Genomic DNA, 17,657 nt, shown 5'->3' with positions numbered 1-17,657 from the left:
GTTTGCTCCTACCTGGATCATCTCCATATCTAAGGTATATCTGAGACCTAATTTAAGTGCTCGCAGGCTGATGATGGTGATGGAGAGCTTTGAACAGCAGGAATTCACATCATACTGCAATCTCCTTTTTGGAATAGGTTTAGGGATTAAAAAGTAAACCTTATATGCTGCATAAATACAAAGAGAAGGGGGCTGTTGCAGTGAAACATAATCCGTAGCATCTTCTAATGTGCCAGGTGTACGTCTCTGTCTGTTTTGTCAGTTTCCTTTGAAGACGAGAGCTATTGTGGATTTCGTCAAGGGTTTCCAGATTATTCTGGAATGCAAATACAACACTAAGACTCTGTTTCCTCAACCCTAGCCCTTTCTGGCTTGCCTAATCTTGGGCAGATGTCGCCTTGCTCTCATCTGTGCCAGTGGGGCATTAGGACCCGGAGGTGGCTGAGCAGCAGAGGCAGGATGCCTGTCTCTTTTGTCATCCTCCTCTTTGCCTCTGCAGCCCTGATTTCCTTCAATGGTGACTGACCATCTCTTGCCCTGTCAGGCTGCCAGACCAGCGCTGTGACCCCCAATGGCCTCTCCCCGGACTATAACCATTGTGGCCCTCTCTGTGGCCTTGGGGCTCTTCTTTGTCTTTATGGGGACCATCAAGCTGACCCCGAGACTCAGCAAAGATGCCTACAATGAGATGGTGAGTTACACAGCAGTGATGGGAGACATTTTGCTGCCTGATGGACCTGCCATTCCTGCTGCTTTCTGGCTCTTCCTTTGCAAGCAGGATCAGCCATGAAAAGAAGCTGCTGTGGGCAGGAGAAGGGGAATGGATGCTAGCAAGGAAAAGAGCGGCAGCATCAAACCTGAAGCTCCCACTTTTAAACCCCTCTTTTTCTGCTGATAGTTTCCCTTCCTGTGGCTTTCCTTTCCCCTGAACAGAAGAAAAGCAAAAATGATAGAATACAGTATAAGCGAAAGGCTGAAAAGAGAGGGGGGAAACAGAAATGAGGGGGACAGCCCTGCACAGGAGTTGTTTCTCTGCTCTGGGAGAGCCCAGCTCTTGGCATAGAAAGGGATCCTTTTTTGTTATTATTTCCACAAGACAATATGGGATGGCCAACTGGTTTTGCTGGTAGGGAAGAAGAGAGTGCAATGCCTGGATCTTTCCTCCTTTCCTGCAAAATGACCCAGATCCCCTCCTGTAAAAAGCAGCACCAGATAAAACCAGATGCGGTGGCCATGTCAGGGAGCAGATTCTGAGCCAGAAATGAGAAATCATTTGCTTTCTTACTTGTGTGTGCGTGTGTATACATATCTATGTGTACGTACATGTGTGTGTTTGAAAGAGAATCTGATGCAGGCACTAAAAGGTCTTGTATTACTGCTGTCAAAGAGCAGTGTAACACCCTTCGTCTCTCCCCAAGAGAAGGTTCTGGAAAATGGAAAATGGGGCCCTTCATCAACCTGGTATTTCTAACTGAGAGAAGCAGCCTTTCCCTCCCAATAAGACCAGTACGGTACCAGTAGGAGCCTCTCTGTCCGTTGCTCATAAAGAATCCTGTAGTGAGCCCCACCTCTGTTGTGATGCAGGCGGCTGAAGCGCCATAGCTCATCATGTTTCACAGTCTTGCTCCCTCCAGGTCATATTAGGCATCTATTTGAATAACAGGCCTTTCCCATCCGTTGTTTATCATACCATATTAAGATGTTTAGCTATCCGATGTTTTTAGTACAGCTCAGCTTTTCAATTTGAGCTTGCAATTCTCAAACAATGAAAGTAGAAGAGGCTGAGATCTGGCCTATAGCAACTTCTACATCTCAATGCTCTCCAGCATTGTTCCCAGACAGCATTACTACACCGACTGAATATAGTGGCCATTATAGTCTAACATAACTGGAAGGTGCCAAGTTGCAGTAAGACTGATTTATGGACTGCAGTTGTCATGCCAGTGTGGTGGTGTGGTTTGAGCATTGGGCTATGACTCTCAAGACCAGGGTTCAGATCCCAGTTTAGCCATGTAAACCCATTGGGCAATCTGGTGAAGTCACACCCTCTCAGCCTCAGAGGAAGGCAATGGCAAACTCCCTCTGAAGAAACTTGCCAAGAAAGCTAAATTATAGGTTTGCTTATAGTACAAGAGATGGTCAGTCACCATTGAAGGAAATCAATGACCAAACTACTACTTGAATCCACACAACAGCATTTAGAGAATACCTTCATTGCAGCTATTCCTGGATGTGTGTTGTGTTTGGTGAGCTGTCACTTGGGTGAACATTCAGGTTTTTAGCAAACTGATTTCTGAACAAATAATATTTCTTCTTCAGTTATGAAGCCAATGCCAAGAGTAGCATGAATGAGGCTGACTTTCATTATCTCATTCAAACATGTGCTCCATCTTTTCTTGTAGAAGCAAAGGAAGTCTCAGCAGATGCTTTCTGACAGCTGATGGTTATTTTCTCAGCTGTCCCAGACTCAGTAATGAAAAAGCAGTTACCAGGAAGGGCAGCAGCCATTACTTTTCCCCCAGCATGCTCTGGAATGACACAATATTCAGGGTGTTATGAGGAAACACAAGAGGCAGACCTCAATGAATGGTTCTGCCACTATTCTTCCTTTAAAAAATGAAACACACAGCAAGTGTAAAAAATGTTAATGCATAAATTATATTGATTGAGATGGGTGTTGATCTAGCTTTGTGTGAGCTAGGAATGAGTATGTTGCTGATTCATTACCACTGAGTAACCAGCCTCCCTCTCTCCTGTTTAGGGCAAGGTTTTCATTCAAAGGATGGTGTTTTGGTAACTTTGCAAGACCAGCATCTTATTTTATTTTTGAAGCAAACTAGTACCATAATCAGATGACAAAGAAAAACAGGGACGAGAAAATAAGTCCACCTCTTCCACTATTGTTTAAGGACTATGATATTAATTTGATAAAGAAATTGGAAGTTGTGAAGTCAAAGACTTTCATGGCTGGCATCCATAGTTTTTTGTGGGTTTTTCAGGCTATGTGGCCATGTTCTAGAAGAGTTTATTCCTGATGTTTTGCCAGCATTTCTCAATAAAAGAAACCTTAGTTCATTGGTCATAATAGTTTTCGTTGATATTTTGAATTTTCATAGGATAAAACCAATAATCTTAAATAAAACAAAATGTTGGTTTTGGATGAAGAGTTTTCTATTTTGCAGAAAAAACTAACTCTTCAAATGGTGTTTGATATTTCATTATTTATGTGTGTTTTTAAATTATTTATATTTTACCTTTTAACCAAAGTAGACTGCAATTCTGTTGGTTAATCCCAACTAGAATAGACCCATTCTACCTATTGTTGATGGGTGAGTCAATATGTAGGTAAATCCGACTAATTCAATAGTTGTATTCTACTCAGGACAAATTATAGAATTTAGATATAGTTTTAATTGTTCTGACCAATTAATCAACTAATGCCACAATCCTCTGTTTGTTGACCTGAGTATAAATGCCACCAAACTCAATGAGATTTACTCCTAATTAGAAATATATAGGTTCACACTGTAAAGTTACAGCCCATGAAAGTAATTTTAACTATGCAGTTCTATAAAACATCAATTTCACCCTACCTTTTCTAGAAGTGAACATTTGGGAAATAATTATATGTGGTAGATACATTAGCCTTGTTTGCCTAAATATAGCAGAAAGAGGACTAGTATTTACTGAGTTCATTTAACAGATGACTCCTAGAAAAATAAAATGAGATCTCGGAATTATGGATGTTAGTGTAGTCAGACTGTGCTTATGAACCGTAAATCCAGTTGTGTTCAATGTTAAAGAGAAGAGCAGATGTAATTATACAGCTCAGTCTTTTGTATGTTTAATTAGAAACTAGGGCATTTGGTGGCTTCCATGTCAGTAGGATGGTGAATTGGATAAAAGACTATCACCTCTTGCCTTTGCTATCAAATTCTTCTCATCTGACATGTGACTTTACTGAAGTAGGATAAAATGAATCCTCTTTGCTCAGTTCTATTCAAATCAATGGGCCTTATCACACGAGGGGTTTTGCAGCTCAGATCCGGAGTCACTACAGATCCAGCCATGCGTATTCATGTTATAACGTGATGCATTATCAGACCTGATTGCTTTCTATGGGGGGGTCATTCCGAGGCAGATGCACAGTCAATTCGGAGTGACACTTCATTTTTGTGAATTCACTAACAAGCGAATTCACAAAAATTGTTTCCAAGCTCACTTTGATTTCACTTCGAATTAGTCTGGTGTGGAAGATCACCCCGATCTTGCCCCCAGTGACCCCCTGCGATGTGTCCCATCATCCCCTGTCTGCTCCTTCACTCCAATATCGCCCCCTGTGACCCCCTACGACCTGTCCCATCATCCCCTGCCTCCTCCTTCACCCAATCTCACCCCCCTCTGGCACCCTGCCACCTGTCCCATCATCCCCTGCCTCCTCCTTCACCCCAATCTCACCCCCTCTGGCACCCTGCCACCTGTCCCATCATCCCCTGCCTCCTCCACCCCAATGAAGGATGACAGCTAAGGAGGGGGCAGGGAAGGATGACAGTGTCCAGAGCCCTACTGAGCATGTGCAAGGGTGCCAATTCGAATAGTTGAATCCCTCTGGTGTGGTAATACAATGTGCACTTGCTCCACTTTGCCCAAGCAGAACCACAGTTTCGTTCCTCAGGTATGATAATACATCACGTGAATTGCCTTGGATCTGAAGTGACTCTGCTCCCCCCTCGCTTTGAACTGGGGCTCCTGTTTCACATGTGATAAGGCTCAATGCTGTGCTCCATTATGGACCTATGTTTGTGTTCCTAGGAGAGAGCTAGAAGCTACATGTCAGATCCTGTATTGAATGCCATGTTCTTGCTATTTTGATTACAGAAACGGGCCTACAAGAGCTATGTCCGAGCACTGCCCATGCTTAAGAGAATGGGAATCAGCTCCATCATTCTTCGCAAGAGTATTGGAGCCCTCGAGGTGGCCTGCGGCATTGTCATGACACTAGTTCCTGGCCGTCCCAAGGATGTGGCCAACTTTCTGCTGCTGCTGCTTGTTCTGGCTGTGCTCTTCTTCCACCAGCTGGTGGGAGACCCCCTCAAACGCTATGCCCATGCCTTGGTCTTTGGGATCCTGCTTACCTGCCGCCTGCTTATTGCCCGTCAGCCGGAGGAGCAGCTGCCAGAGAAGAGGACCCTGTCAGTGAATGGAGAGGAGCAGCCACTTCTTGCAGAAGGAGAGCCAGCGAAGGGCAAAATGAAGGTGTCCTAGTGGGGTGCCTTTGAGGGACATATGGACCCTCCATGCAGTTCTCTCTGCAAAACACCTAAAAAGATTTGCGTTTCTTTTCTTTTTCAGTTTTGTAAAGAGTTACATATTGGAGCATGGGGTAAACCTTATGTTTGCCAACTAAACAACAACTTGGCTTGTGCAAACCTCTAAAACTGCCCTCTGCTGCACCCCCCCCAACATGTATAGATATGAATTAATTTTAATGGATGTAGAGGGGAATAAATGTACCTTGTGTTGGGTGTGTATGTTTCTGTGCATATCAGAGAGACTGGCTGGATGGTTGGTAGATGAATCACTCAAACTGCCTCTGAACCAGTTTCAGGGGTAAAAAAAAGGAAGCTTCTAACCCTGTGCTTGCTCACCTACCCAGTCCTCTCCCTACTTTGCCCAGCATCTAGCACTGGAGTGGTGAACGTTTTTTCTTGCTTCACATGAGCCAAGTGGTATCTCCCACCCACCTCTCTCGACAGAGAATAAAGAATGCTGCATACCCAATAATAATAATTACCTGCAGTTATTTCAATCTCCCAAGCCTGTCTGTGCTGCTGTCAGAAGATCAAGGACTAGTCAATACGTATCACCCAACACATTAGCCTGTTTTATCTGCCACCCATTCACTAACTTTATGAAGTGACAGGTTATTGTGGGTGGGTTAGAGCTTGGCACTAAGGACAGGATTCATTTTCCATCCCACACCAGGATCTGACAAATCAAAAGATAGTGAGATCCCTCTTAAGAAGCTACTTGCATTGTGTCAGTGTTGACATTGGAGGGAGAAAGAAGAAAAGGTGGAACTGTCATTAGAAACACATTTTTAAATGTATGTTGCCTTTCTTGGTTGTGTCCAGTTTGCATTCTCTTCCTCCTTTTTCTCCCCCTTAATTTATAAAAATAAACTTTTTGAAATTTGGAGGAAAATTGTCTTGCGTATTGTCAGATTTTACATGTGTGTCATATACTTATGATTGGAATGCCTAATATCTGCATGTTGCAATTTATTATGTCCTGGCTGACTACAGAGGTGATCCCAGGGCTGAAGTTATAAAGGAGCTGGATATTAGCATGGTGTAGTGGTCTAAATGTTGGCTACAACTCTGAAAACCAGGGTTTGAATCCCTACTCAGCCTTGGAAATCCATTGGCTTGAGCAAGTCACTCTCAATTCTCAGAGGCAGGCAAAGGCAAACTCCTCTGAACAAGCCAAGAAAACCGTGATAGGTTTGCCTTAAGGTCACCAACAGAAACAGAGACAACTTGAAGCACACATAACAAGATTATTTGATTTAGCTGTGATCTCTGATATGCCCTCCTTGAATATGCTGAAAATATCTGAAGTGAATTCTAGGACTATTCTCCCAGAATAGCTGATATTGTAAAACCCTAAAGAAAATCTTCCAATTTGGAAGACTGCGTACTGAAAACATTGTCTGAAGCTGCTGGTGAACTTCTATCTCAATAAAACGGGGGGGGGGGGGGAGTGTTGAACAGCTCTTAAATCTCAGTATTGCTGACATGGAAGAAAGTTAAGAAAGAAACAGTCGTATCAGGGAAGTCCCACATAGAACTTGGAAGAAACTAGTTACCAATAAGGACATACATAAGAACATACAATAAGAACACACTCATTTCCCCAGTGCTGCGGGTGTAAATAACTCACATTACAGTTACAAGTTAAGATGCAATAACTTGCACATTATAATGGTAATGTTTTACAGTACACTCCTCCCTCCTTTTTTGCAGGGAATCCGTTCCAGACCACCACCATCACCCCATGATCTTTTTGTTCATCTTTGCTTTCACTGCTACACAGAAGACCTATAGATATGCATTCATGATTATCTTATTGAGGAGAAGCTGACCTGGCCCTTGCATAGCACTGCCGCTAAAGACTGTCTTATTCATTATAGTATTTGGCAACCCCAGACACCTCTTTCAGTGCAGATGCCAAATAGGAAAACCTTCAAATTACAAATGTAGATGGGTAGATTTCTGAATGTTTGATTGGAATGTCTGAGGATCCAGCAAAGTCTATGTGCTCTTCAACTCCCAAAATGTTGGGAGTGTTAGAAGGAATGTCTGTTTAGTCCATTCATGGTACTAGTGAATATTCCCAGAATCTGAAAGTCCCTTGCCATGAACATGAGATAGAAAAGAGTCTGTCATTGCTGAAAGTTTGAAAAGTCAACCATGCCCACGAACTGTACAAAACTATCCAGCAATGCCTAGAGAAGACTGCTGTCCAATGTACTGAAGTGACATATACTTTGCTGGGACTTCAAAACAACCAAGCAGCTGACATGCACAGCTGCTGGCGCAACTGGGATTGCACTTTATTATGTTGATTCTGATTTATGGTGACCTCTACCATATGGTTTTCTTAGCAAGATTTTTTTTTCCTGAGGGGTGTGTGCCATTGCCTTCCTCTAAGGCTGAAAGAGTGTGACTTGCCAAAGGCCCCAAGAATCCTAACCTTGGTCTCCCAGAGTCCTAGGCTGCATTTACACTGCAGAATTAATGCAGTTTCACACTGCTTGAACTGCCATGGCATAATGCTATGGGATGGTGGGATTTGTAGCTTTGGGAGATATTTAATCACAGACTGCTGGTGCTACAACAAAGTCCCAGGATTCCATAGGATGGAGCCATGACCATTAAAGCCATGCCAAACTGCATTAATTCTGCAGTGTGGCAGCAACCTAGCTAGTTCAGCATTCAAACCACTACACCAGAAATAATCAGAGTTACATGGGCCTATATGAGACAAGACCCAGAAATGAATCTAATACTCCAGCAATTAGTCAGCTTCCTAACAAACATCTGGTTACTGTTTATCTTTAGAGTAATACAATTCACATAGGGAGATAGATGGAAGATATCTTCCTGAGTCTGCTAGACCTGACCAGGGCTGTTGATCACAGAGTATCTTGGAGGTCTCTCATCTTGGAGGTCACCATAAGCTGAAGCCAACCTGAAGGCAATCAACATCAACAACCAAAGAGAGTTCAGGACACTTTGCACACAATATGTTGTCATCTTTACAACCCTTTAGGGTAGGTCAGTGTTTTTATGTCTATGCTAAGTGATGAGGAAAAGTCTCAAGAGTGACTCATATAAGGCTATACATTGAATTACAGCAAAATTAGTCTCTATATACAGTCCAGTCCTCTACATGTGGATAGATCCTACTGCATTCATCAGAGCATAATCTCAAGCTGCCACTTCGGCCAATAAAATACTTCAGAAAAAACGTATTTCTTGTAAGAAAAAATATTTTATTAACATATAAATCCACACACTTATAGGAAACGTAATGAGTAAAACTATTTCCTGGTAGTAGAAGACACAAGCATCTGGTGAACGTATGGCAACCCCATACATTTCGTAAGGTTTTCTTAGGCAAGGAATACTCAACAGGTTGTTTTGCCAAGGCCTTCCTCTGAAATATAGCCTAGAGCTCCCGGTATTCTTTGGCATTAATATAAGTCATTGATGTTTAGTATTATTTAATATGTTTGTTTTATTAATAATAAACAGACATGACTCTAGATATACAATGGCTTGTGAAAGTATGAAGACAGGGCTCACCTATCTGTGATTATAATTCTGAATTAAATAATATATATATTGTGTGTGTATATATGTGTAATTAAACAACATATGTGTGTGTGTGTGTATATATACATATACACACACACACATATATCTATATGGATATAAAATGACATGGAATGACTATCAGCAACTACAAGGATCTGATACAATGGGGCTTTAGGCCCAACTGCTTTTGGACTGACAATCCTCACATTTTCCTCAGAGAATATTATTTAACTGACACCAGCCCCGCCCCCTTCATTTGCCATTATTCTCTCTCTCTCTCTGAGCATGCGCAGTCGCGCTGGCCCACCGCCTCTAACTTAAACGGCGGCTCCATCCGGGAAGCCCCTCCCACCCCTAATTCTAGCTCCGCCTCTGGAGGACGGTGATGTCATCCGTCAGGGAGGGCGGGAGCGAAGTGCGCATGCTCAGAGAGCAGTCCCCGAGCAGCCAATGGGAGTGTCGAGTTCCTGTCTACGGTTTGCGCATGCGCAGGAGGGAACATTTGAACTTGTTCGCGGTTAAGGAAAAGGAGTCGCCGCAGCGGTGGTTATTGTTATGGCTGAGAGGAGGCCGCGGTGAGGAGAAGGAGAAGGCGGCGAGCGAAGGAAGGAAGGAAAGAAGGAGGGCTTGTTTGAAAAGCCGGGGAATAACCGAGGAAGAGGGAGGAGCCTTGCCCTGCGCGGAAGGCAGGCTGCCAAAGGAGGGAGCGCTTTGGCCAGCAGCCATGAGAAAGGTAAGCTCTTCGTAGCAAGAGAGTCTGAGGCCCAGAACACGCTGCAGGGATGATCCAGTCGGAGGCCGCTTTAACTGCCCCAAGGGATCCTGGGAAGTGTAGTTCTGTGGGACATGGAGCCTTCTCTGTCAGACTCCAGTTCCCAGGGTTCCCTAGCGCTGAGCCAGGGCAGTCAGAGTGGTCCCAGACTGGGCTGTTTCTGCGGCGTGTTTTGGACCTTGGTTGGCAGAGGCTCCCAGAGAGCGAGGTGGCTCCGGGAGGAATAGGTTTGTGGCAGCTTGAAGCTTTGAGGAGGTCTCTTTGAGAACCATAGAGTTGGAAGAGAGCCCAAGGGCCTTCCATGCAGGAACTCTCCATCAAAGCCTCTGTCTAGAGACCTCCAAAGAAGGAGGCTCCTCCGTGGCCCTCTCTTTGGCTTCAGTCGGAGTGAGTTTGAATCACTTTTAAAACTTAACTTACCTTTTCAAATCAGATTAGTTTGGAAAAGCCGTATCTGCATTTTAAGCTGCCTTTGAGCCTGGCTTCAGCATTGGACTAGGACTCTGGAGACCAGGGTGCGAAGGCTGCCTCCGCCACGTAAACGCACTGGACCTCAGGAGACGGCAACGGCAAACCTCTTCTGAACAAACCCTGCCAAGAAAACCCCACGAGAGCATCTCCTTTGGGTCACTGTGCCAGAAAGGACTCCAAGGCACACACAACGACAACTCTTCTCACAGAGAACCTGTAAATCAACAAACCTAGCAAACTGTGAATGGTTGTGTTATGGGCAAAGAGCGCTTATGCTTATTGTTTATCACTCTAACTTTCTTTGACTTTAGCTGCACTTCTTAGGTTTCGTTGTGCTTGATCTCACGGTTGCATGTCTAAATAAAGACACATGTACAGAGGCTAACACTTCATTTGTCTGAGGAACCAAATTCCAATGAAGGGTTGGTGGGGAGCATGTTGTCATCCAGATGTTACTGACCTACCGTTCCTTAACATTGGCGAGATTGGCTAGGACTGGGAGGAACTGAAGCTGGACATTTGGAGAACCAAATGTTCCCCATTCCTGTCCTGAAAGGTTTGTAATGTAAATGTCGCACTCCTCAGATTTAGAAAAGTCATTGTCATTTATAGAGCTTGAGTTCCATAGATTTTCTTGGTTGGCTTTCTCTATCAGAGATGGCCTCTGAGCCGGAGTTGCCCAGGATTCAGAGATGCATTGTCTGTCATTTGTCCCCAGCCTCTCTATCTCAAACTTCAGTTTATCAATCGCAAACAGAAAACATGTGCATAGAATTGTTGTCCAGTTGTTCTGGAGTTCTTGTCCTCTGATGGATCAGTAATTAGTTCTGTTACCTTCTGGGATTTCTGTTGATGTCACTTGAATATGAAATTGATGTTTTGCTTAATATTTGTGACTAAATTTATGGGTCTTGCTGTATGAAACATAGGGCCTGTACAGACAGGCCAAAATAAAGCTGCTTTGGATCACTTTGGAGGTATGCTGTTTAAATGGTGCATGTGTCCTAAGAGTCCAGAACCCATGCCAAAGTCATGCTCCAGTCATAAAGACTGGAACGTGGCTTTGATGTGGCTTCCGGCCTCTTAGGACGCATGCATCATTTAAACAGCATACCTCCAAAGTGATCCGAAGCAGCTTTATTTTGGCCTGTCTGTATGGGGCCTTAAATACAGAATATAAAGGCAAGCGTCTTGAAACAAAATTGAGGCTTAAACATTCATAACTATAGTAGGACACATAGACAGGTTTGATAAGGGCCAATCTGGCCAAGGAAACATCTAGAATGGATTACTGCAATGCCTCAGAAGAGTCCTCAGAAACTGCAACTGGTCAAGAATGCTGGTAGGTACACACTTACAAGAGCACATAACATCTATAGTTTTGTGGGTTTTTCGGGCTATGTGGCCATGTGCTATAAGAGTTTATTCCTGACATTTCGCCAGCACCTGTGGCTGGCATCTTCAGAGAACGTCAGGAATAAACTCTTCTAGAACATGGCCACATAGCCCTAAAAACCCACAAAAAACTATGGATGCCGGCCATGAAAGCCTTCAACTTCACACATAACATCTGTTGTGCAACCTCTGTACTGACTGACAACTTGTTTCTAGGCATAATTGAAAGTGTTGATAATGACCTAACTACCGGAGATCCAGAATATTGTGCAGATTGGCTCCTCCCACATCATACCTGCCTACATGACCTGACAGAGTGGACAAGTATGCCAGGTATGTAAACAGTTCTGGGGAGATAAAAGGTTGGCTGGTTTAAACAAGATTGGTTTAACTTTTTAAAGACCTAATTCTTTAAACTATTCTTTTTTTTTTTTTAATTCTGGCTTTTGTTACTATATGTGAAAGATATCTGCACACGTGAAAGGGATCTAGGGCGCATTGCAGATGGCCTGGAAAGGGGTGTCCTTGGGGCTTCATGCCCCAAGGACACCCGATGGCGGCAGGGAGGAGGAGAAAGGGGCCGCTTGGCCCCTTTCTCCCTTGCATTGCTGGCACAGTCTAAAGGCTGCGCCAGCGACGCTAATCGCAGAAGGAGCTCCATTTCAGAGCTCCTTCTAGTGCCCCAGAAAGGGCGCTCTATGCGCCCTCGCGCAGAGCAAAGACATCACGTCCGCGCCGCCCCGTTTGGAGGTGGCATGTTTGTGACATAATGGTGGCCCCCATGTGGAACTGGCGCCACCATTTTGTACGTCCTGGGGACGTATTAGGGTTAGGTGCGTGCGTAAGGCACGCACTTTCCCTAACCCTAGTACGTCCCCAGGACATACTTTACGCCCGTCTGTAACAGGCCTAGGAGTCTTAGAAGACCACAAGTTGAATGTAGGTTCCACAATGTGATGCAGCAGCTAAAAAGGCCAAAGCAATTCTCGGCTGCATCAATAGAAGTATAGTGTCCAAATCAAGGGAAGTAATAGTGCCACTGTATTCTGCTTTGGCCAGGCCTCACCTGGAATATTGTGTCCAGTTCTGGGCACCACAATTCAAAAAGGATGTTGACAAGGTAGAACGTATTCAGAGGAAGGCAGCGAAGGGACTGGAAAACATACTTTATGAGGGGAGACTTGGGGAGCTGGAGATGTTTAGCCTGGAGAAGAGACAGTTAAGAGGTGATACAATAGCCCTGTTTAAACATTTGAAAGGATGCCATATTGAGGATAGAGCAAGCTTGTTTTCTGCTGCTCCTCATACTAACAGAACAATGACTGTGAATTTAAACATTGAAACATTTTAACAATACAGTATACTGTTAGTTTATTGGCAGTTGTCTATTGACATCCAATGTCAGTTTCCTTTTTTTAATCACTTTATTTTATAGTGCAAGAAATGCCGTTCAGAAACAAATCCTGCAATGAACATAAATTAAACCAAAGTAATCTGCTGTAAAGGAGCTCTTTTTAAAGAACAGTGACTGTTTAACTTGTTTATAACATCTGAACTGAATTTTGCTACGTAATTTTCTGCTTTAGTCCTATATTGGTGTAGTCTTATGTGTTCGTCACGGACATGTCAATATAATTCCCAATTTGTTTATTGAAAGATGTTAGTCATATTAAAGCATAATAACTTTGGACTCTTAATATTAGGAAGCATTATGACATGAAAATAATGTTTCACACTAGTACTCATATAATAAGCAAGATTCATTTTTAATCAAAAATTAAAGAAAAAATGATTTAAACAAAATGATTTATAGAATTCTTCTTTTAAAAAAATTCCAACCCTGGGATATCAAGATATCAAGACAGAATAGAGGATATCAATGCACAGTGCACATAGTGATCCAGGGGTTACAACACAGCGCCAGCTGAAGGTAGCTCAAAGGAGTGGGCAAACAGGTAGACAGGACTTAAGCCAAAGCTGGATAATAGAGCAGAGCCATATCAGTCCAAACAAGGATTAGCCAAGAGAAGTGCACACCTTCTATTGCAACACTGTGTTTGTCTGTAGTGGCAACTGGGAAACTCCCTCACATATCTGCCACTGCTAATGACAGATAACTGCCAAGGTACCTTCTTTTGGAAGATACTTTGTCTTGGCTGGGTTCTGACACCTCCTGAATCTTCAGATGCTATCTCACTCTGGGGCTTAGAGGTAGTTTTGCCTTGGAATCAATCCTCCAATCCCTCTCTGTTGGAGAGAGTGAATCCAGGCTCTGAGGACAGCTGTCAGGGGCAATGCAGACCTTCCAGCTAGTGCCTCTCATTCTAGTTCTTACCCTACAAGAAAAGCTCTTCCAACTGTGTTATGACACTGCATGCTAAGATCTGATGGAAATATCATCTCTGGGTTCCAAATGTGTAGGATGACAACAAGAGAAAGGATGTTCTAAGTGGCTGCACCAAAACTTCAGAATTTCTTGTCCCAAGAGGTTAGGATGGCACCTTTTAACACTACATTCTGATGTATGACAAAGATCTCTCTTCCCCGCGCCCATTCCCCATGTTTTTGTTACCTTCCAGGCTGAAGAAGGGTTCTGGACAACCTCACAACTCAATCTGTGTGTGATTTTAGTGACCCCAAAAAAGAATTTTACTGTACTCATGTGTGAATCACATAGCAACTACCTGGTGGGGTTTTTAAAAGTGTTTAAGTCTTTTTCTCTCTCTCTTATAGGTAGCTTTTAATTCATTTTTGGTTTGATAGTGACAAATGAAAATAACTGGACTTATCTTGCTGCTCTTTCCTTGGATTTGGAAAGGATGAAGAAAGGCGTAAATGCCAAGAAGACAAAAGAAATATTGCCTGTTAGCTCTACCAAGCAAACAGACCTTTCTGCGTGGAGAACAAAGAATGATGGCAGCAGAAGTGCACAGAATCATGGAGCTCCAGAAATGTGTGTCAGTGAAGAGGAATACAGTCAAAGTTCTCTTGAAAAAGCACTGAACTATTTGGAGAAATGTAAGACTATAAGCAGGGCTAATCATTTATCACTTAATCCAGTTAAAGTAGTCTTCCTCAGCATAGTATTCCCTTGATGCTTTAGGCTTTTACTTCCATCATTTTCAGTCAGCATAGCCGGTTGTAAGAGATAATGGAAGTTGTGGTCTAAAACAACTGGAGAATACTACAAGGTTAAAGACTGAATTGTTTTTGTTGTTTGCTTCAAGTTGTTTCCAATTTACGGTAACCCTACAGTGAACCTATCAGAGTTTTCTTGGCAAGATTTGTTCAGAGGGGGTTTGCCTTTGCCTGCCTATAAGGCTGAGAGAGTGTGACTTGCCCAAGGTGGATTACCTGTGGCTTGGCTGGGATTTGAACCCTGTTCTCCAGAGTTGTAGCCTAATGTTCAAACCACTACACTATGCTCATACCTGAAGGTTGAATAAGGGGATGCAAATAATTAGGCTGTGCATATGCATGGAATAATGGATGTAAATGAGATGACAAATTATTGTCAATTCTGCCTTTCTAAATTATGTTATTTTCAATAGAATCTGCACTTCCTACTTGAACATTTTAACTAGTCATATGTAAATGTCATTTAAAAATCTTTTAAGAACATACTGTAAGTCATTGGATTGTAGTGGTAAGTAGCAGTCTGTCTCAATTATCTTCTGCAATTCAAAAAATTGTCCCCTCTCTCTGTATATCATCAGCACCTTTGAACTTAATGTCTTCTGTTGAGTTGATCAACACGTTTGCTTCTCTAAAGGCAAGCAGCAATGTTTGTACAGAACAGAGGTAGGCAGATGCTGCTGTGCCTTCAGCCACTTTTCAGGAGGCATAGCTAAAGGGGAAGTGAAAGAAATTACAGTCGGCCCTTCTTATACACGGATTTTTTATACACGGATTCAAGCATACACGGTTTGAAAATGTTCCAAAAAAGTATAAATTTACCTTGATGTTATTAGGGACACCATTTTGCTATGTCATTATATTTAATGAAACTTGAGCATACACGGATTTTGTTATACACGGGGGATCTTGGAACCAAACCCCAGCGTATAACAAGGATCCACTGTAGTAGGCTTTTGTAGTGAAATAATACATACAATAGAGTACTCCTCTATTTATATATTTTCTCATCTTAGTTCTTGTATTTAAAGATTATTACAAGCAAATAAAAACCTCCCTACCCTGTTATCAAATCCTCTATAATTGATCAATCAATATTAATTTATAGTTGCATATATAATGAAATTTAAATGGACTGAAATATGACATTTTGACTAAGATAAGGATATTGACAATCACATTGACAACTGTAGTCAATAGGAAAGATTCGCTAGGGTTAGGGGAACAAGACCCCCATGAATATGGAAAAACCGCAAATAACAAAAACACTGTTTTTACCTGAGAGGACACCTCTCTAGGAATCTCTAGGTCCTCCAGTGAAACTCTGTGGTCAATGTCCAACATACACTGACCATAGAATGGCACTGGAGTAGCTACAAATGGTCTTTCAGTGCAACTTTTAGTTAAAGTTGACCACAGAGTTGCACTGGAGGACCTAGACAGTCCTAGAGAGAACATACTAATGAAATCCGTGAATAATCAAATCCGCAAATATCAAAGCCACAAATATGGAGGGATGACTGTATTGGGCCTGAACAGATGACCTGTTAAAGGGCTTTCTATGTGTTTTATGAGGAATAACTTAGCGAGCTTGGGTATTTTTAGCTCAGAGAAGAGAAAACAGAGATACCACGATAGCTGTCTTTAAATATCTGAAGGGATATCATGTCGAAAATGAAGCCAGCTTTTTTTCTGCTTCAAATTACAAGAAAAAGAGATTGCACCTAAACATTAGGAAGAATGGTTTTATTTTAAGAGCTGTTGGACATAGACTGTCTTGAAGAATGGTGGACTCTCCATCTTTGGAGGTCTTTAAAGGAAGATTGGATAGGCATCTTTCAGGAGTGTATTAGTTTTGATTCCCACATGGCAATACACTAGATGGCTCTTCGGTCTTTTTTATTTCTAAGATCCTATAATTCTAGGTATCATTATTCTACTAACTCTGAAAATGTGCAGCTGTCAGTGAAATGACCTTGTGCTGGTGAGATGATTTTGAATACAGTCTAATGTTTCCTACTGTGGCCTTTCTTGAACTTGGGAAACAACCAGAAGAAGCATTTTTATTAAGGGAAGAAGAGAATAATAGTTACTCTAAACCCATAACATCTTTGCAAAGGTTATAAAGAAGTTTGTTTTGTGAGGGCAAGATATTTGGCAATGCAGGCTGCTTGTAAGTTAAACCATTGTGAGACACTGCTCATTAAAAAGTGTAATGTGCAACTTTACATGTCTTGATTTTTTCTAGTAAAAGATCGAACTTCCTTGAAGAATGCGGTTCTACAGAAACACTTGGCAACTGTGGAAAAGATTGCTCAAGAAAGAGGCTTGAAGCCACAAGAAATTCATGTCTTACTGAATGTGGCGCTCAGTGGCAAATTGGGTAAAAACAAATAAAACATCTTGTTCCTCTGTTTCTCCTTGGTACTAAAGAATACATGAGAGCAGCTGAATTGCTACATCAGAGCCCCTGTTAGCTTGTGAGTGATTATCTGTAATATTGAAATTTAAGCAGTTTGTCCCATTGTCTTCCAGGTGAAGGGGCAAATATTCGACTGCTGAAGAACCTGATTCCCACATCAACAATAACAGAGGATTCTGTGGTTTCAGCAGTATCTTGGCTTTGTGTTGGCAAATGTTCTTGTAATACTCAGGTAACTTGGCAAGTATGGGGATGATGTCTTAGCTCTTAATAGTGGTTTTTTCTAATATTTGGCATTGTTGTGGTGATCACTAAACTGCATGCCTCTGCTTTCCACATATTCCACAGATTTGTTGTTTTGTTTTCTTCCTTGCTTATTGAAGGATGTGTTTTCTTTCCTGTTAGGTAACCTTTTTAAAATGGCTAATTGCAATGTTTGACTTCATTGATCAGAAGGAAAAGATTAATGCTCTTTATGGCTTCTTCTTCAACTTCTTGCAAGATGAAAAACTGGTAAGATAAAAGTAGTGAAACTCTTTTGAAAGGAGTAGAGTTTCCCTTTGAGAGTAAAATTCATTAT

General features: G+C 42.3%; 2 protein-coding genes across 3 annotated transcripts in view; both read left to right on the top strand.

Moving 5' to 3' along the window:
* The first annotated feature begins 454 nt into the window (after positions 1-454).
* On the top strand, positions 455-6,191 carry TMEM35A (transmembrane protein 35A). The gene is made up of 2 exons (XM_042479365.1): positions 455-691; positions 4,879-6,191. Exons 1-2 carry the CDS (start codon positions 572-574, stop codon positions 5,263-5,265), a joined length of 507 nt encoding a protein of 168 aa, XP_042335299.1. The 5' UTR covers positions 455-571; the 3' UTR covers positions 5,266-6,191.
* A 3,201-nt stretch (positions 6,192-9,392) lies between these two features.
* CENPI (centromere protein I) overlaps positions 9,393-17,657 on the top strand; it is a 28,424-nt gene continuing 20,159 nt past the window's right edge. For both annotated transcript variants that reach the window (XM_042480498.1, XM_042480497.1), the window contains exons 1-6: positions 9,393-9,615; positions 11,737-11,853; positions 14,339-14,538; positions 16,904-17,038; positions 17,191-17,309; positions 17,483-17,590. In XM_042480498.1, coding sequence (XP_042336432.1) covers positions 14,340-14,538; positions 16,904-17,038; positions 17,191-17,309; positions 17,483-17,590 — 561 coding nt within the window. In that variant the 5' untranslated portion in view covers positions 9,393-9,615; positions 11,737-11,853; position 14,339. The remainder of the gene's footprint in view (positions 9,616-11,736; positions 11,854-14,338; positions 14,539-16,903; positions 17,039-17,190; positions 17,310-17,482; positions 17,591-17,657) is intronic.

This window comes from Sceloporus undulatus, chromosome 7 (genome assembly GCF_019175285.1).
Source record: "Sceloporus undulatus isolate JIND9_A2432 ecotype Alabama chromosome 7, SceUnd_v1.1, whole genome shotgun sequence".
NCBI lineage: Eukaryota > Metazoa > Chordata > Lepidosauria > Squamata > Phrynosomatidae > Sceloporus > Sceloporus undulatus.
This window is presented reverse-complemented; position numbering and strand designations above follow the sequence as displayed.

What these genes read in the sequence shown, in the direction of transcription:
- TMEM35A (XM_042479365.1), top strand. Translation starts at nt 572, where the DNA reads ATGGCCTCTCCCCGGACTATAACCATTGTGGCCCTCTCTGTGGCCTTG. An exon ending in AAGATGCCTACAATGAGATG is followed by an intron (nt 692 to 4,878) that starts GTGAGTTACACA and finishes TTTTGATTACAG; the next exon opens with AAACGGGCCTACAAGAGCTA.